This window comes from Xenopus laevis, chromosome 2L, assembly GCF_017654675.1.
Source record: "Xenopus laevis strain J_2021 chromosome 2L, Xenopus_laevis_v10.1, whole genome shotgun sequence".
Classification (NCBI taxonomy): domain Eukaryota; kingdom Metazoa; phylum Chordata; class Amphibia; order Anura; family Pipidae; genus Xenopus; species Xenopus laevis.
This window is the reverse complement of record NC_054373.1, coordinates 88,101,316-88,122,835: the sequence shown is the minus strand read 5'-3', so window position 1 is coordinate 88,122,835 and position 21,520 is coordinate 88,101,316. Positions and strand designations below refer to the sequence as shown.

Below are 21,520 nucleotides of genomic sequence, written 5' to 3'. Positions count from 1 at the left end.
AAGAGCTACTGGAAGTGAAATAAGTTGCAAAATTTTGCACCAGGTCTAGAAGCCATAGCAACAGATATCAGGTAAAATGTACTGCAACCCTATTTAAAAAAACAACAATAAGATTGGCTTGTTTGGCTTCTATGGGTTGCTAGAAAATATTTAGAATTTTATTACATTAGCCAGTTTCTCAGTAGTTTTAATGACATATTCAAAATTAAGTACCCTTTTCTTTGAAATTTGAAAATCATTTAAATTATTACTTATTTTGCTTAATAACATGTCTTCAATTATACTCAGGACTATTCTATTATTCTAGATATCCAGTAGTCATCTATTTTAGAGAACATGTAGTTGTGAAGAATGGCTGGAACCAGGCTTGAACAGATGGAATTAGAAGGACTAATGAGGAGGACTAACTTGGGACAAAGATACCCATCAGCATTAGGATATGGCAGAGTGGAAGAAGCAGGATTGCAGTTTCAATAGGTAAAGAGTTTGGTGTGAGTGAAGAAACAGGCATGTGAGAAAAGAGCTAAGTAAGATAGGTAGGAGAGCTAAGAGAGGCAATGAGGAATTGCATTAGGAGGAGACAATAGGGTGGGAGTTGGTTGAAGCATTGGGTAGGAAAGGAAGCTAAGGCATTAGAAGCAGATAGTCATAGACTAAAGCAAATGTAGTAGAAACCTCCGGTCAGGCTGTAAGATGTTATATAATAGGAGCAAGTGGGTTTCCTTGAGTGAGAAGAGGTGATAGAAGCAGATACAAGAGCTGAGATTGTGAGGAGGAGAATCAGAAGAAGAGCTGTTGGTAACAAGAAGACCTGCAAGATTGATAGAAAAGCTAATTAAAATGGGATAGAGATAGATGGGACAAACTAGTGATAAAATAAAAGATCCATATGCACTATGTATTCTCATATTAAGGGTTTATTTTATACAGAACAGCCTTTGTGCATCTCAACTTATGAACTCTTACAAGTTTTTTGAATAATTTCAGAGTTGATATTATTTTACAACTTGATTAGAGCATCCCAGAGAATGTGTTATTAAGTCAGAACATGGAATACCTTTCCATTTTTAAAAATTCCCAAAGATGTTGTAAGCTTGTAACATCTACAACAGCAAACCCTAGAGGGGAGGTATTTCTCTCCCGAGATGCTCTCTGAGACAGAACAGGACTGTGTTCATTCAGACTGAATTTATTAGTCATCACCTGCGATAAAGAGGTTGGGCTGTGAGTAGACATCTCTCCGGGAAGTGAAGACAAGATGGTGCAGCTTGGATAGCTGAGGAGAGAATAAAAATATTGTGAATGAAATATTTTCATTCATGCACTAATAGTGGCCGAGGCCCTATCAAAGACCAAGTTTTCTATGTATTCAAACTGCTAGTGGGCCAGTCTGTTTTGGTTTAAGAAGAACAAATGTGTGTTAATTGGCCTGTTTTGTGGAAACCCTGCTGTGAGTAAAATACAGGCACATACCTGCTTAAACTTATGATGGATGTTGCTGCATTTCCCTTTAAAAAAGTTCTGTCATTTGAGTGAATTCCCATTCACTGTTGTATTAGTCTCTCAAGAGCTGTGCTCACTGATTGCCCATCTAACATTCATATGTTCTTTTTTCTGAAGACAAGCATTTCTTCCAGTTTTGAACAGTAATTTGTTGATATTGTTTGGCCCCTGGTGGTTTTATTGTCAAATAAGGAGGTCATTTGCAATTCTCCCATTAAGGCGGCAGTTTGGCAAACATCTTTTTCTTGTACTATTATAAACTTTATTCAGTTAGTTTTGTATATTTGGCACTGCTATGTCTTATAATAAAGTTTAGCTTGATATGCTGGTCTTCAGATGCTGTTGTGATGAAATGGTTTGAGTAAATCTCTCCAATGTACATTGTGCTGCTTTTTTAGAAGTACTCATGGGAACAATCTGGCCTTCATTAAAATGCTTTAACATGACTGAAAATAGCTGGAAAATGTATAGCTATGTTCTTTAAACAGTAGCATAAATAGCCCTTAGAAGGCTATATTAATTCAGTAGCTTTCCAGTTCTAGTTGTTTAAAACTAAATATTTTCATAGCTTAGTAGAAGCACACCTGTTTTATAATTATGTGTTTCACCCAAATTCTGCTGAACTACAACTATACAGCAAAATATTATAAAGTAAATAGAAGCTATAGTCTAGCAACAACAGACATTAATTCTTAAAGCAAAATTGAATAAAAAAAACTTTTTACAAGTCACCAATAGACAACTGATGCAAGAGGATCTCTAATGTCAATGCTTTCTGCTCTTTTTACACATAGCCGTCTCTCCTTGGTTTTATATGATTGTCACCAAATCCTATCAACACCTAACAGTACTATATCCACCCATCTGAATTTTGATTACAGAGTAATATCAGTGAGTTGAAATTTCACAGTAATCTCAATGTGTTAGCTAGCAATAAGATGGCTTAGAGCACTAGCTCAGATAATTTTTATAGAAGAATATTTCTGCAGCTGGGAGGCAGCAACTGGAGAAAAACAAGTGGAGATAAAACTTTGCTGTAAAGAGTAGAACTTGTGTGGCCAGACTGTCAGTGAATCAGGCTGTTCTGGCTAATGAACAAAATATATGAGTTACTGTGGCTTTTGTTACACACTGTAACACTGTACACATTTCTGTCTTGAAAACTCTGATTGTCACTGCATTTCTACTACTAAAAAGTGATTGCTAAGGCTAACATTATATATATATATATATATATATATATATATATATATATATAATCAATAATATACCCTCTACTCTCAAATATATGGACATTTTTAGTCTCCATGGCCATATAAAAGCACAAGGCTGAATTATAACTATTTTTAAATGATTACATCACTAAACGCTATTTATAAGGATAAAATTGATGACATATTCAGGTTTTTATGTATTATATAACTATACTGTAGTAAAAGCACACTCTGTGTCTTTTCTTAAAAATATATATTTTAACTGGCTTGATTTCCTACAAGTTTGTTAGTAAGCAAAATGTGTCCATGTCTAAATTCCACTATGTGTACCTTTTATATGGCTTTGGGATCTAAAGCATTAAAACATTGTGGAGACAAGACATGAGCAAGTAAGTCTTTCACTAAGTCTTTCCTAAACATTTAATTGTTCCCCTTGCAGAACACCAGCGTTGTTATGACATCTCAGTTAAACAAGTCATGAGTTCCACTTGCCAAAATTCTAAGATCATATTCTGTTTCTTATATAATAATTCATTGGGTTTGGTTTAGCTCGTATGCTAGTACTTCAGTAAAACAATGGGCTAAGAATAGTCTTTTGGGTTTTAACAAATGACACAAAACAAAATCTGACAAAAAATTTGTTTTTTTTAAGGCCTTAACCTGATATTTAATTAGATCTTGGCCTATTCCTTGCAGTGGCTTCTCAGGTCATTTTTCCAACAGAGGTGGCAGAGTCATGCACAGATGCTCCACTTACCTTCCTTCTTGCTAGATAGGGGCAGGAATTGGGGGAAATTGAAAGATGGTGTCTGTCAACCCTGCAGCGTGAATTTGCATTTTTACAGCAGGTGAAAAGATAAGGATAATTTGGACAGTAACAAGGAGTATTTTAAGGGAGAGGGAATGGCGCTAATGGAGGTTGCCTAAGGTGGGGGCAAGGATTTGTCCTCCTTGCAATCTTGCTTCCTGATTACAGTGACAGTAGCTCCTCATTATTTTTAGGTGCATTTAATTATCACTCATTTTACAAAAAAAAGAACATATGTATCTTCTGCCATTGTTGGATGACATATGTTGAATGAAACATTAGAAAAGAAGACATAATGTTCAGTGAGTTTGTGTTACTTGTACTTAATGCTTGAAAATGAAAATGTTTAGTCTAAATCTCAGCTGATATTTGCAGTCAGAATAAATGCTAACTGTAGTCTACAAAATTAACTATATAATATGGTCTCTTTTTGTAAGTGTGTTGTGTTGACAAAGCCTTCAAAGTTATTTTGAATGCATTCAAACAAGGATATATGCACACAAAATAAAAGTAGAGATTTCCTTGAAATGAGAGTAATTAACACTTTTTAAATCTAATCAGTGGTGTTAAAGAAGTGCTATACCACCAGAAGGACAATTACAAAGTAAATGAAATAAGTGCTAAGTAATGTATTAAATGCTTAAATTATAAGATGAGTTCTTTCCTTAAATGGATTCTGTCTTGATTTGTACTCTGTATATTGCAAATAATTTCAAATGTAATTTTGTCGTTTAATAAAATTGCTGTGTAGGCAGCCATCTCAGATCATTGTGCCCGATCCTGTGCTTTTAGAAAGAGCCAGCACTTCACAATGAAATTGCTTTCATTTAAGCTATTGTTTCCCCTACTCAATGTGTTTTACTGTTGAGTGTTATTCTCATATCTATGAGTGCAGGTGTCAGGGAGGTGTTATTGTGTTACCTGTTCATTGTTCTGTTGATAGGCTGCTGGGGGGGGGGGAGGAAGGGAGATGCTTGCAGTGCACCAGTAAAGAGGGACCGCAGTTTATCAGAGCAACAAAATCACAGGACTGGGGGCACTTGGAAAACTAAGAACATGTCTAGCCCAATGTCAAATTTTAAAATTAAATATTAAAAAAATCTCTCTGCTCTTTTTAAAAATGGATTTCAATGATTGAGTTTGCTGGATGAATGAGAGCTTTTAAAATAATACATTTCCCTGTGATAGAATCGATTTAAGAGGGGAATACCAGCTTCCCACATAACACAGAAATCCCTAATATACCCGTCACAGTTACCTGTATCTTCAAAAAGTATGAATAATTGCCATTTTGCCATTGCCATGCTGAAATCCAGCAGTTCTCTTTCTGTATCATTTGAAATCCTGGCAGGAAGGAAGGACTAAAACACTGATATTACAAATTGTAACAACTTTTCCACAGTTTACAGACAGCATGCAGGAACTACCCACAATGCATTGCACTATGACGTTCTGTTCCTTATTGAAATCACATGTGCAGGGAATTGTGGGGTTTGGAGGATGCAGGCTAAGGACAGCTGGCTGTTGATACAAAGTAACAGTAGTCAGACAGATCAGCAGAAAAGCAGGGGGAAAGGCTTAGCGAACTGTTAGAAACCATTAATAATCTTGAAACATCTGCATATTTTTTCATTGATGTATATTGCAAAGTTGCTTGAAATTGTGTTTACTTTTCAAAAAGCTCAAGTTATGTTTTTGTGGAGTTCCCCTTTAATAGGCATTTCTAGACACTACCCCTTATACTGCAATTTATAGGACACATTTAACACTAGGCAACAACTCATAGAAATCAGTCAATTACTAGATATTTTCAGCCAGCTGCAGGTAGAACAATGGAAGCAAAAATTGTATGTATATTGTATATTGCTTTTATTTATAATTATGTTTTCTTCTGAGAAGCAAACAAAAACTGGAGATAATTTTGTGAACTATGTAAATATAAGTAGAATAGTATTATAATATTGTGCAGAAGTTCTTAGACTGTGCCATCATAGAGATGAGGGTGAGCAGGCAAACCAGTGGAAGAGGACACATATTGAAGTCAAATTGGGGTTAAAACTGGGCTATATAGGATATTTACTTTATTGGATATTTCTGTGACTGTTATGCAATGTTTTCATTTTTTTCATCTTTGCAACACTGTTGTTAGCTTGTTGTGGGATGTCTACCGATGCAATAAGATATACTACATACTGTGGGTAGTCATATTTTGCATTGGGGTGTCTGGCCAGTTCTATTAAATGTAATATGTGTCATGCATTTATATAAAATTATACCATGTGGTCAATATGCAGCCTTTACTATGCATCTATACGTTTTAAAACGTGTTGCTATTCTGGTGTAGTTTAGGCCAGCTGTATTTAAACGTTCCTCTAGTGAAAAAGTCGTATCTTTGTGGCATTTAAAAGACAACATGTAACTTTAATTTACTAGACAATGAAAAATGCCATTTTTCACATATGATGCCATTTTGGCACTTTTAATATGTTATTTAGAGAACATCTAATGTGCAGGATGAGCCAAGAATTTAGTGGCAGATGTATTAAAGGGCGAAGTGACTAACGTTAGCGAAAAATTGTCATTTCGTTACTTTGCGGATTTACTAACAGGCACAGTCGTAACTTCGCTAGTGAAGAAGATAGACTCTAGCGGTAATTCGCTCCCTTACGACTGGCGAAGGGACGTAACTACGCAAATTCACTAAGATTTAACTGAACTTTACCTCTTGTGTCAGACTTGCCATCGCCACCTCAGACCGGGCGAAGTGCAATAGAGTAGATAGGACTTCTTGAAAAAAAATTTCTAAGTCCCAAAAGCGCTGACGACTTTTCATTTTTCAGGGTGATAGGCTGCAAACATCGTAAATATTTTCTGGGGTACCCGGCTTCCCCCCTACATTTCTTAACATATGGCACATAAACTTAACACTGGGCTCATGTGTAGGGCAATATAACAACTCTATTTTATTCTATTAAGGTTTCCCTGGGCTTGTGTAGTGTAATGTATTTACTGCAACATATACGTCCATTAAACTTTAACTTCCCACCATATGCAAATTAGGCGATGCTAGTGCAACTTCGCCTCGCTTGCCGCAGTAATGCTAGAGCAATTTCGCCTGGATGCAACTTTGGATTTTAGTGAATTTAACGTTGTCCTTGCAAATCTACGCCTGTCGAAGTGTTTTGCGATGTCAGCGAAGCGGACGCTAGCGCAAATTCGGCGCTTAGTGAATCTGCCCCTTAGTGTTCTTCTAGTTTCCTGGGTATGAACTAATATTGCTATCATAGAGCTATTTAAAGGTACATCAAAAAGTCAACCATGCAAGAGGGAAAAAAAACAGAGGTAAGCTTGGCCCTCCAGTATTATATTAACTATATATATTATATAAAATATATATCCCTTGTTCAACAGGAATTCAGGGAATAGAGCATGCACTGAAAAAAAGTAATTTCTTGCAAACATTAAAGTTTTCTTATTTTATATCTTCCTGGTTTTTAAAGCAAATTTGGGAGGTGGAGAAGGTAGATAATTCAATTACATGTTCCCAGAAAAACATCCGGTATATTAAACTCCTCATCGTCTGTAAGCCTTAGACACATGCTGCTGGCTGAGGAGGGAAGGGGCCAGTTTATACACAGCACACACTATCTGTTTCTACACAAACTCTCTAAAGAGGCAGAGGAAGTAAAGGTAAAAACAAAACAATTATGTTTTGCTTTATAATGGAAAATAATGAATTTGAAAAGAATAGACGCAATACATATTTATAAAAGTACTGTTTATTTTGCTCATGTTAAACAAATGTTAATTTAATCAATATTTGATTGTGAATTATAATAATATATATTATATTTTATATATTATATTTTAATTATAGGTATATAATGCCCTCTTAAAGTGTGTATTAGGGTTAGGGTTAACCCTAACCCTAATACACTGGCTTAGTGTTTCTGATTCATTATATGTGATCACGTGGCATCACTCTATGCCCACATTTGTTCACTGGAAAGTTGCCCATGATGAAAGTTTTGTACATACAGGCTATAGGACATTAGAAGGGTCATTGGCAGGCACCAACCTCAGATATGGTCAGAGCAGTGGTGGATTCCTGTCCCTACCAATGTCTTTTATTTTCTGTTAAACCATTTTTTTTGTCATGTTAAAGGAATTGTTTAGTGTACGAATAAAAACTGTGTAAATAAATAGGCTGTACAATATAAAAAATGTTTTCAATATAGTTAGCTAGCCAAAAATGTAATGTATAAAGGCTGGAGTTACTGGAGGTCTAACATAATAGCCAGAACACTACTTCCTGCTTTGCAGCTCTCTTGGTTTCCACTGAATGGTCACCAGGCAGAATTGCATTAACCTTCTTTGGTGTAGCTTGGCCAGGTATACACACTCCAAAGATACAGCATAATGTGTTCTGTTCTGCTTTGTCATGTGCAAGTGAAGAGTTCCATAAATTGAATCTAAACTTTGAAATTATGGATCATCTATCTATCTATCTATCTATCTATCTATCTATCTATCTATCTATCTATCTATCTATCTATCTATCTATCTATCATCCATCTATTATCTATCAATCATCTATCTATCTATCAATCTGTCCCCTCATCTCATCTGTCTATCAATCTATTGAATGCTGTGTGCATATTATGACATGCATGGCTTTATTGCCTTTAAGTGACATCTGCTGGTTATGGCAAGAAAAAAAATATGTTGACACAACCAGAAATAATCTGTGTGCAAAGTGCATTAAAGGGTGTAGCCAAGGGTTAATGTCACTGACTTTTAAATCCCATTATCTCAGATCATATACTTAAAGTTATGGAATAATGTGCGTAACAAGTAAAACAATCACAGAGGTACAAAGAAGCACAGGAATGTATGGTATCTGTTAATATATGCCGACTCTAAGCTATGCTGTGGATTCATTAGAAAGGATATGTGTCTATTATGAATAAGAGGTAACTCATCTTTGTAAAAGAGGATGTATATTATTTGTGACACAAGAACTCATGGCAAACTTTAAATGTTCTATGTGAACTTTAGTCAATAGAATGAAAATGAGTTTGTAAAAAATGATTCCAGTATGATCTCATTTAGCAATGGTTACTGTTTTACCTTAACATGAAAAAAAATTACAATGTACTGATAATGTATGTATCTTCTGATCTGTGCAGGTAGCTGTGGAAAGTTCTGTATACGCTGTCTTGTGGCATACCTTTCCTGTCATACCCAATGGGACTGGATCCAAACTCCTGTGGTCCTTACAAGGATGAAAGCAGAACCATGTTACCTGTCACCTAAGTCTGAGGCAACTGCTATGGTTTTCAGAGATGATCCTGTACCAGGCATGTACAGACTTGCATTTCTGATCAGAGTCTGCAATTACTGAGACTACCACAAGGGTGGAATTGACTCCCTCCAATCAGCCAGCTTTTCGGGTACTTAGTACTGGAGAGTTACTATGCAGTTTGGACTGTTTGCTGTGCTTGTCTTGATCTTGATGGATATTGCAGACAGCAACAAGTTTGTGAAGGGGAGGCGACACAGGAGAAGTAAGTGTCACACCCTGCTATGTAAACTTATTGTCACTGAGACTCTTCTATATGATTTTTCTTTAAATCAATAATTTGGAACACAGGCCAAAGCTGGCATAATAAAAATAGTGAGTTCATATAAATGGAATGAGAGAACTGCATGCCTGTATTATATTATATTATATTGTTTGTGTGTGTGTGTGTGCGTGTCTTTTATAAACAGCCCCTATTACTGTAATGCAAATTAAAACATAAAAACATGTTTACTTTAACATTTCTTAAGACAACTAAATTGCTTGAGTACAGTCTTGTCATAAAAAACCTTAATTGGCCCACAATTAAAAATTATATTTTTATAATTTTGTATTGCTGTTATACACCATACCTAATCTTCCTTGGGATGTTCTCAGACTACGGAAGATCTATATTATACAATAAAGTTGAGATAATTCTTGCTGAAATACTATGTACAGGATTTGGCACCCTGACATTTTTTACATACCAGAGGGAATGTTCTGTGTGGGCAAGTTTCCTTTTAGGCTTAGCAGTTAGGACTAAATCTGAACTCACCCAGAGGGTGTTGCTCTAGAAATCGAATGCACCCCCCTCCTAAACTGCTTTCTAGGAACAGAAAGAGAGTATTAGAGTGGAATGATTCAGTAAATGCTTAGTGAGTTCAGCTTAAAGCACAGTGACACACACACAAACTCACACACACATAAACAGCACAGCATAAGTGAAGAGAAATAGAAAAGGGACCTCATAAAAACAAAACGGTAAATGTGAAAATTTAAGTTTTTTAATAATAGTTATGCAAAGCTCAGTGTAAATTTTGCACTTGCTCCTAACCTGCATATAACAGCTAGCAATGTAGGTGTAATTCGCTTTATTCCCTTTTATTATCAGAAAATATTCACACTTAATGACTAGCCTGCTCATTGTCCTGTGATGATATTGCTGTTATGGGAAAGTAGCCAGATTGGCACATTGTTTGTGTTTTTTGCAAGTTCCTGAATACTAGGATGTGCCTGATGTTGTATAATCTAACGGAAATGCTTGTATAAGGGAAGCAGTGAAGTGAGCATTGCCCGGGAATTATCCAGCCATTTGTTTGCTAATCATTAGATCAGAAAAGGAAATTCAAGCAGACTGAATCAACTCATTCATAATAAATTGCGTTGTTTCCATAATATTTTAATTAACTCTCAGAAAAGAAATTTTTACAAATAAGGCAAAAGTTTGGCACATGTTGATAAACTATGATGAACGCATTAACTGCCCGTATTAACAGTAATTCGGGCTTTTGCAGGAGGATTAGCAAAGCATCATTTGCACTCTAATAGACATGCAACATTTGCTGCGTTTCTATTTAAAGAACGGAAGGGCTGACAGTGCAATCTTCTAAATGTTACAGTTCTCTATCTTGGGCGGCCATCAATGCTTACACTCATAGATGTTTCCATTTCATTTTTAGTTAACTCGTTAGAAAAACTGAAACCAATTAAACTGAACCTGACTAATTATATAGCTAGAATTGTTTTAGAACTCATTACCCGTCAGCAAAACAGATAATGGCTGGTAATGATATATATATATATATAAACAACACTAGGTCGTGCACCCAGAGCACAAAATGGATGCCTAGGAGCTGGAACTTCAACAGAGCAACAAAAGAGTCCGCACACTCTTTTGTTGCTTTGAGATATATATATATATATATATATATATAAAGTCCTTGTGTTTTCTCCGCACTCCAAACAGCAGTAAGTGACCCAGGTGCTACCCGTAATGGAATAGATAAATACGTTGTAGATGGGTGCACACCAGGAACGTTTAAAGTCAAATTACTTAAAGATTAAAACATACTTTATTGAAAAATTTTTTAAAACAGGCCAACGTTTCGGTCTCCTTCTCAGACCATTATCAAGACCCGAATAATCATAGGGAAACAGCTTAATATAGATAAAATGCATAGGCACTCACCCAATCACGTGTATGGAGACAAATCATGTGACAGAACCCAATCACCTGAATAGACCAAACATGTGAAAACGAAAAAGGGAGAACACCTGGACCAGAGATAGACAGGAAGTAGAAAAAGAAACATGATTAAAAACATACATAACAATGTTTCAAAAGGCCACTGATAAGCAGAAAAATTGTAGCAACAAGTCAGGTTATATATACACAACCATAAATAGCATAAAAAAAGGGGACAGCCTATAAAATATGGTGTTACCTCAACTGAATTATAATGCACATAGTCATACTTCACCTTTGATTCAAAAAGCACATAAAAGAACAATGTTCATTTAACCCTAAAGGGGCCATCGTATTTAGTTTTTTATCCAAAAAACTTCTCGCTGAAGTAGGATTTTAGATCTATCACCACCCCGTTTCAGGGGCGGTACATGATCTATGGCAATATATTTAAAAGTGGGTAACCTATGTCCCTGTTCAAGAAAATGCTTGGCAACTGGTTTAACAGATACACCATCCCTAAATGCTACGCTAATTGCTGAGCGATGGGCATCCATTCTCAGTCTCAGGGTAAGATCTGTCTTGCCAACATAGGGCAGGCCACAGGGGCATGTGATCAGGTATATGACATGGCTCGTATTGCAGGTAATGTGGTGTCTAATCAAAAATCGCTTACCCGATTGCGGGTGTAAGAATGAGTTGCCCGGTGTCATGTACCTACATGAAGTGCAGTTAGGGCAGCGGAAACATCCTAATTTAGTGCCAGACAACCAAGTCCGTGTAACTTTAGTGTAACATTGTACAGGATCCGTTTTGACCAACAGGTCACGCAAATTTGTGCCTCGTCTGTAACATATCTTAGGCGGCTCTGGAAGTACTCTGGCCAAATCCTTATCGGCCTGTACAATGTTCCACTGTTTCCTAACAAGCTGCCCTAAGTTTTTTGTGCACGCATTGAATTTTGTACTGAAAAACTATTCCTGTTTGTCCTCTGTCAGGTGTAGTGCTCTCACTGCAGCGTTTTTTCGCTATCTCCAAGGATTGTGATAAAAGTCTATCAGGGTAGCCCCTTTCTTTAAAGCGTGTCCACATGTCCGATATTTGTTGCATGCAGACTGAGGGGTCAGAGTTATTGCGTAACACTCTACAAAATTGTGAGATAGGAAGAGATCTCTTCATAGGACTGGGGTGACAACTGCTATAGTCCAAAAGGACATTCTTATCGGTAGGTTTCCTAAAGAGAGTATAATCAAGTTTACTATCGTTAATCATGATTTCCACATCCAAGAAATTGATTTTAGATGGATTAATGCAATAGGTAAATTTTACTGGACTATCTGCATTGTTAAGTTCTTCCACCATTTCAACAAAATCAGTCTCATTCCCCCGCCAGATCATAATCATGTCGTCGATGTAGCGACGAAAAAATAAAAGTCTGCTTCCAAATTTTGGTACAATATAGCGCTTCTCGTATTGGTGCATATATAGATTGGCATAGGCCGGTGCCATGGCTGCCCCCATGGCCGTACCGGACACTTGGAGATAGAAATCATGCTCAAAACGAAAATAGTTAAGGGACAATGTAAGTCTCAATAAATCAAGAACAAAAGATATTGATGGACCAGAATACATCTCAAATTCATCCAATGATAATCTTACAGCCTCAATGCCTGATTGATGTGGTATGATGGTATAGAGACTAACTACATCCATACTCACAAGCATACAGGTTTCATTCTTTGGTAAGACAAGATTTTTAATGCATTCCAGTAAATGTGGTGTATCTTTTAAATAGGTTGGTGTATTGCAAACTACCGATTGTAAGATTGAATCCAGGTAAATACCCAGAGGATGTAAGAGTGATTCACGGCCAGACACAATAGGCCTGCCTGGGGGATTGGTAAGGCTCTTGTGTACTTTGGGTAGAGTGTACAGGATCGGGCATTTGGGATGTTCATGTAACAAAAAATCTTTTAATTGCTTATCAATTATACCCGAGTCAAAAGCATTGTTCACTACCTTTTGAACCTTTGATTTAAACTGAATAAGGGGATCACCAGGCAGTTTGTTATATACCTTACAGTCAGATATTTGATTCAAAATCTCAGCCCTGTAATCTTCATAATTTAACACCACTACACCCCCTCCCTTATCCGCAGGACGAATCACAATGCCAGTGTCGTTGGTTAGAGTCTTAATTGCCGCACGTTCCTGTTTAGTTAGATTGTCCTTGAAGACATATCCAGAGGCATTATGGTCAACTTCTAACTCCACTGACTGTTTGAACAATCTAATAGCAGGATTCACTGTAGGTGGGGTAAAAGTACTTTTTAATTTCAAGTGGCTAACTGTTGTTTCTGTTTGCACAGTGTTCTTAAAGTAATCCTTTAGATTAAGGAGTCGGCCGAATTTAAAGCAATCCACCTCCCAGTCCAAACGGTTAAAGGGCCCAGTCGGTACAAAGGACAATCCTTTACGGAGTACACTTGTCTCAGCTGATGACAAAGTGTGTCGAGAAAGGTTGAAAATTGGGGCTACTATAGTCTGCGGCCTCTTCCCCTTCTTCTTCCCCCTCCTCGTTGGGTATTTTTTGCCATGCCCCGACCCGAAGGCGGTCGGTCGGTCACTAAGGGGGTATCCTCTAAAAAAGGTTGTGATCCAGACTGTGCCTGGTCTAATGCTATGCCAGATGCCTGTGATGCACCTATCGGGTTATCATCACCCTCTGAATCCCCCGAACTAGTGTCAACAGTATTGAGGGGTTTATATAACTTACGTCTCGGTGCACGGCGAAAACGTGTATTCTGATGGCCGTATTGTCGCTCACCATTCAGCCAGCGATATACCCGAAATTGCGTATAATCCTCATTTACACGCCTGAGTTTCTCACGCTTGAAGCGGAGTAGCTCCTGCTTGTATGCCTCAATCTGTGTATCGGTGCGAGACAAAACCTCCGGCATCGGGCTTCCTTTGAACAACGTCACGTGATCAGCCTCTAGCGTAGCGCACTGTTTGCACACTTTCGTCAGCTCTCCCGATACTTCCTCCAGGACAAGAACCATCAAGTCGAAGGAACAACGATTCAAAACCCCGATCCACTTTTTGCAAAAATCGGTGTTAGATCTGCCGATCGTAGGCACATTGTGTATGCGGAAGCCACGAGGTATGCGCTTAGCCCGATAGTAGTCAGACAAGAATAGTCCGTGTAGGTCCAGGTCTATCTCTTTTTTCTTCAATCTTTCCCATTCTATAGCAATATCTCTGTCACTTGTTTTACATGGCAGATCTGTGTGAGTCTGTTGCCATAATACACGATCGGCATCCGCTTCAGTGATGTGCCACGTCTCTGCATAATCAGTGGATAGACATGCTCGATCCACGTAGTCCTCCATTTTCAGTAGGGGGATGCCTGTTACATACAAAAATGTTTAATTATGTCATCAAAGCCAAAAAAAGCCGAAAGACGGCCCGGGTGCTGGAAAAATATATACCGTTCACTGGTAAAATTTACAAAGTCCTTGTGTTTTCTCCGCACTCCAAACAGCAGTAAGTGACCCAGGTGCTACCCGTAATGGAATAGATAAATACGTTGTAGATGGGTGCACACCAGGAACGTTTAAAGTCAAATTACTTAAAGATTAAAACATACTTTATTGAAATTTTTTTTAAAACAGGCCAACGTTTCGGTCTCCTTCTCAGACCATTATCAAGACCCGAATAATCATAGGGAAACAGCTTAATATAGATAAAATGCATAGGCACTCACCCAATCACGTGTATGGAGACAAATCATGTGACAGAACCCAATCACCTGAATAGACCAAACATGTGAAAACGAAAAAGGGAGAACACCTGGACCAGAGATAGACTTCCTGTCTATCTCTGGTCCAGGTGTTCTCCCTTTTTCGTTGGAGGACTACGTGGATCGAGCATGTCTATCCACTGATTATGCAGAGACGTGGCACATCACTGAAGCGGATGCCGATCGTGTATTATGGCAACAGACTCACACAGATCTGCCATGTAAAACAAGTGACAGAGATATTGCTATAGAATGGGAAAGATTGAAGAAAAAAGAGATAGACCTGGACCTACACGGACTATTCTTGTCTGACTACTATCGGGCTAAGCGCATACCTCGTGGCTTCCGCATACACAATGTGCCTACGATCGGCAGATCTAACCCCGATTTTTGCAAAAAGTGGATCGGGGTTTTGAATCGTTGTTCCTTCGACTTGATGGTTCTTGTCCTGGAGGAAGTATCGGGAGAGCTGACGAAAGTGCGCAAACAGTGCGCTACGCTAGAGGCTGATCACGTGACGTTGTTCAAAGGAAGCCCGATGCCGGAGGTTTTGTCTCGCACCGATACACAGATTGAGGCATACAAGCAGGAGCTACTCCGCTTCAAGCGTGAGAAACTCAGGCGTGTAAATGAGGATTATACGCAATTTCGGGTATATCGCTGGCTGAATGGTGAGCGACAATACGGCCATCAGAATACACGTTTTCGCCGTGCACCGAGACGTAAGTTATATAAACCCCTCAATACTGTTGACACTAGTTCGGGGGATTCAGAGGGTGATGATAACCCGATAGGTGCATCACAGGCATCTGGCATAGCATTAGACCAGGCACAGTCTGGATCACAACCTTTTTTAGAGGATACCCCCTTAGTGACCGACCGACCGCCTTCGGGTCGGGGCATGGCAAAAAATACCCAACGAGGAGGGGGAAGAAGAAGGGGAAGAGGCCGCAGACTATAGTAGCCCCAATTTTCAACCTTTCTCGACACACTTTGTCATCAGCTGAGACAAGTGTACTCCGTAAAGGATTGTCCTTTGTACCGACTGGGCCCTTTAACCGTTTGGACTGGGAGGTGGATTGCTTTAAATTCGGCCGACTCCTTAATCTAAAGGATTACTTTAAGAACACTGTGCAAACAGAAACAACAGTTAGCCACTTGAAATTAAAAAGTACTTTTACCCCACCTACAGTGAATCCTGCTATTAGATTGTTCAAACAGTCAGTGGAGTTAGAAGTTGACCATAATGCCTCTGGATATGTCTTCAAGGACAATCTAACTAAACAGGAACGTGCGGCAATTAAGACTCTAACCAACGACACTGGCATTGTGATTCGTCCTGCGGATAAGGGAGGGGGTGTAGTGGTGTTAAATTATGAAGATTACAGGGCTGAGATTTTGAATCAAATATCTGACTGTAAGGTATATAACAAACTGCCTGGTGATCCCCTTATTCAGTTTAAATCAAAGGTTCAAAAGGTAGTGAACAATGCTTTTGACTCGGGTATAATTGATAAGCAATTAAAAGATTTTTTGTTACATGAACATCCCAAATGCCCGATCCTGTACACTCTACCCAAAGTACACAAGAGCCTTACCAATCCCCCAGGCAGGCCTATTGTGTCTGGCCGTGAATCACTCTTACATCCTCTGGGTATTTACCTGGATTCAATCTTACAATCGGTAGTTTGCAATACACCAACCTATTTAAAAGATACACCACATTTACTGGAATGCATTAAAAATCTTGTCTTACCAAAGAATGAAACCTGTATGCTTGTGAGTATGGATGTAGTTAGTCTCTATACCATCATACCACATCAATCAGGCATTGAGGCTGTAAGATTATCATTGGATGAATTTGAGATGTATTCTGGTCCATCAATATCTTTTGTTCTTGATTTATTGAGACTTACATTGTCCCTTAACTATTTTCGTTTTGAGCATGATTTCTATCTCCAAGTGTCCGGTACGGCCATGGGGGCAGCCATGGCACCGGCCTATGCCAATCTATATATGCACCAATACGAGAAGCGCTATATTGTACCAAAATTTGGAAGCAGACTTTTATTTTTTCGTCGCTACATCGACGACAAGATTATGATCTGGCGGGGGAATGAGACTGATTTTGTTGAAATGGTGGAAGAACTTAACAATGCAGATAGTCCAGTAAAATTTACCTATTGCATTAATCCATCTAAAATCAATTTCTTGGATGTGGAAATCATGATTAACGATAGTAAACTTGATTATACTCTCTTTAGGAAACCTACCGATAAGAATGTCCTTTTGGACTATAGCAGTTGTCACCCCAGTCCTATGAAGAGATCTCTTCCTATCTCACAATTTTGTAGAGTGTTACGCAATAACTCTGACCCCTCAGTCTGCATGCAACAAATATCGGACATGTGGACACGCTTTAAAGAAAGGGGCTACCCTGATAGACTTTTATCACAATCCTTGGAGATAGCGAAAAAACGCTGCAGTGAGAGCACTACACCTGACAGAGGACAAACAGGAATAGTTTTCAGTACAAAATTCAATGCGTGCACAAAAAACTTAGGGCAGCTTGTTAGGAAACAGTGGAACATTGTACAGGCCGATAAGGATTTGGCCAGAGTACTTCCAGAGCCGCCTAAGATATGTTACAGACGAGGCACAAATTTGCGTGACCTGTTGGTCAAAACGGATCCTGTACAATGTTACACGGACTTGGTTGTCTGGCACTAAATTAGGATGTTTCCGCTGCCCTAACTGCACTTCATGTAGGTACATGACACCGGGCAACTCATTCTTACACCCGCAATCGGGTAAGCGATTTTTGATTAGACACCACATTACCTGCAATACGAGCCATGTCATATACCTGATCACATGCCCCTGTGGCCTGCCCTATGTTGGCAAGACAGATCTTACCCTGAGACTGAGAATGGATGCCCATCGCTCAGCAATTAGCGTAGCATTTAGGGATGGTGTATCTGTTAAACCAGTTGCCAAGCATTTTCTTGAACAGGGACATAGGTTACCCACTTTTAAATATATTGCCATAGATCATGTACCGCCCCTGAAACGGGGTGGTGATAGATCTAAAATCCTACTTCAGCGAGAAGTTTTTTGGATAAAAAAACTAAATACGATGGCCCCTTTAGGGTTAAATGAACATTGTTCTTTTATGTGCTTTTTGAATCAAAGGTGAAGTATGACTATGTGCATTATAATTCAGTTGAGGTAACACCATATTTTATAGGCTGTCCCCTTTTTTTATGCTATTTATAGTTGTGTATATATAACCTGACTTGTTGCTACAATTTTTCTGCTTATCAGTGGCCTTTTGAAACATTGTTATGTATGTTTTTAATCATGTTTCTTTTTCTACTTCCTGTCTATCTCTGGTCCAGGTGTTCTCCCTTTTTCGTTTTCACATGTTTGGTCTATTCAGGTGATTGGGTTCTGTCACATGATTTGTCTCCATACACGTGATTGGGTGAGTGCCTATGCATTTTATCTATATTAAGCTGTTTCCCTATGATTATTCGGGTCTTGATAATGGTCTGAGAAGGAGACCGAAACGTTGGCCTGTTTTTAAAAAATTTTTCAATAAAGTATGTTTTAATCTTTAAGTAATTTGACTTTAAACGTTCCTGGTGTGCACCCATCTACAACGTATTTATATATATATATATATATATATATATTATATATATATATATATATATATATACACACTTTCAAAAGCTGGAGCACTCATAAAAATGGCAACCGCCTGGGTGCTGGTTATAGGAACATGTAACCAACCTGGAGAAAACCGCACACACAGGCCTTGTGAGTTGTGCAAACAAAAAAAGTATGGAATTGGAATAAAAAACACTTTTTTTGTTAGAACAACTCACAAGGCCTGTGTGTGCGTTTTTTTCCAGGTTGGTTATATATATATATATATATATATATATATATATATATATATATATATATATATATATATATATATATATATATATATATATATATATATATATATATATATATATATATATATATATATATATATAAAACAAGCCCTGACTACAAATCACCTTGAATATTCTTTTTGTAAGTGCTGTATGCGCAGGTGCACTGGAGGCCAGCAAATAAGTTCAGAACATGTATATAATACACATGAGCCATGAATATCCTATAAATTATATCCTTATAAATTGTGCTTAGTGATGTCATCGGTTAAAATCAGAGTTAGTGATGTAATTTCTGTCACGACCCACTGAAACTTGTTGTTATTATAATAAATAAAGTACCTACTGTTGCAAAATATGAGCATATTAGAAGTCACCTCGGAGTTCCATGACCTGTATAAAAACACTCGGCCTTCAGCCTTGTGTTTTTATATGGTCATGGAACTCCTTGGTGGGTCCTTATATTTTACAAGAGGGGGTACTTTATTCACTATATGAAATATAGGTCAAAGAATACATTGTTTGTTTCAGCAGCTAAGAGAATGACTAAGACAGCTTCAGCCATTTTGCTGCTGTGATGTGAGGCTTAAACAGCATTAATTTGCCTTTTGAAAAAGCAGAAGCAAAATGCACATCAAGGCACTTGGTTTTGAAACAAGCTAAGATTTTTTTAAAATTTTTGTAAATATTTATTAATATTCATTAATAATAACCATAAAGTAATTTATAATTATAATTCAAGCCAATGTATTTTGTTGGTTATAGTAGGCACCAGTTCTTAGTAGTCATGAGAAATAATCTAATGAATCCTAACTTTTTTGCATTGTGCACTTTTTTTAAACTTCTCTATGTTTGTGATCTTCTAGAATAGTCAGTCCCACATTAGTCATAGGGGCAAATTCACTAAGGCGCGAAGCGCCGAACGCTAGCGTTAATTCGCTAGCGTTTGGCATTTTCGCTACTGCGCAAATTCACTAACGAACGCTGGCGTAGTTTCGCTAGTGTTACTTCGCAACCTTACGCCAGGCGAATCTTCGCTAGAGACGAAATTACGCAAATTCACTAACTAGCGCAGTGTACTGAACGCTACCTTTTACGCTAGACTTCCTTCGCCACCTCAGACCTGGCGAAGCGCAATAGAGTAGATAGGGATTGTTTAAAAAAAATAAAAAAATTTTCTAAGTCCCAAAAAAACGCTGGCGTGTTTTCTACATGATGGCTGATAGGCTGAAAAAGATCGAAAATTTTTTGGGGCTCCCCTTCCTCCCCCTACATTTCCTGACTCATGGCAACTTACCTAGACAGTGGGCACATGTGTAGGGCAAAACAAAATTTTTATTTGCTGATTTGAAGGTTTTCTAGGCATTTGTAGTGCAGATACGTGTTCCTCCATTGAAATTTGAATTTCGCGCCGTATGCAAATTAGCCTTCGCTAGCGTAACTTCGCTTTATATAGCGAATCAACGCTAGCGCAACTTCGCAACCTTACGCTACCCCTGTGCGCAACTTCGGATTTTAGTGAATTTGCGGAGCGCTGGTGAATATTCGCCTGGCGAAGTTGCACCTGGCGCAACTTCGCATCTTAGTGAATTTGCCCCATAGTGAGGGACCATTTATTGATAGCCTCAACTCTTTGATAATCTGACTGGTTTGTTTGGTGGTTACCCCCAGGGCGGCAGTTAGTAACTAAAGTCAGTGAGTAATATAATCATGGGTTTCCCACGTCTCAACAATATGTCCTGTTTCCCAGTACAATCTGAATCAGTGAATTACAAGTATATTGAATATTTCTGGCAACAGTAATACAAAAATAACGTGATTTAGAATTATTTCCTTGTTCTGTGTCATAAGAAAACTGTAGCTTGTAGGTGAGCCCAACTAAGGTATATATATATAAAATCTGTGGGAGTCAGGGCATTGATACTAATATTATGTGTGTGTGTGTGTGTGTGTGGGGGGGGGTAATAATAATTAAATGTGAGATAACACAATCACTTTTCTTTTTCATGACACCAGACAAAGCAAAGAGTGGTCTCAATTAATTATATTTAAATTATTATTTTCTATTTATAGACTAATAAGTCAACAGTGGGAGTTCATAAAGTTTTAATTAATAAATCACTAATTAGTTTCTCATTTTTACTACTTATGAATCATACCAAATTTTGGTCTGAACGACAAACAATAGTATAGACATTAGGGTAAGGGTCTGCATTGATCTATTCTAAGATCTCCACAAGACACTTTTGACAAATAAGGCTTAAAGGCCCATAAACATTGCAGGTCTCTTTAAAGGATTTCTAGCGATTGCCTCAGACCTCTACAGGATGAATTTCAACATCCATGTTTTTTTCCAAGTGGTTAATCAGTAATTTTCTTACTCATGCATTTCTCTTGTTATATTTAGTTAAGTGACATCATATAGGGGAATCAGCTGTTTACTTCCTCTGAACATTGTATTGCAGTTTGACTGTTTGTCAAGATGAAACAGCAAAAAAGCATACGAATCAAAGTGTGAGCAGTATGTGAAAATGTAAAATTATTATTTTATATGTTTGCTATAACATTATGAATTTGAATGATATTCTGTGATAATGGTTTAGAATGTTTTATCAGCCCAGGACATCTCATTGCGTTTTATGGCTTTCATCGTATAAAATGCATATTTGTCAGCATCTTTGCTGCAGGTAAAAGAGTATTTTTCTGTATGTGAATAA

The 21,520-nt window shown here is 37.9% G+C and overlaps 1 protein-coding gene across 1 annotated transcript in view; it reads left to right on the top strand.

Annotated features, from left to right (window-relative positions):
- Positions 1-21,520, top strand: part of rspo1.L (R-spondin 1 L homeolog) — an 83,430-nt gene that overhangs the window by 41,135 nt on the left and 20,775 nt on the right. Inside the window, exon 2 of the mRNA XM_018246716.2 lies at positions 8,715-9,092. Coding sequence (XP_018102205.1) covers positions 9,002-9,092 — 91 coding nt within the window. The 5' untranslated portion in view covers positions 8,715-9,001. The remainder of the gene's footprint in view (positions 1-8,714; positions 9,093-21,520) is intronic.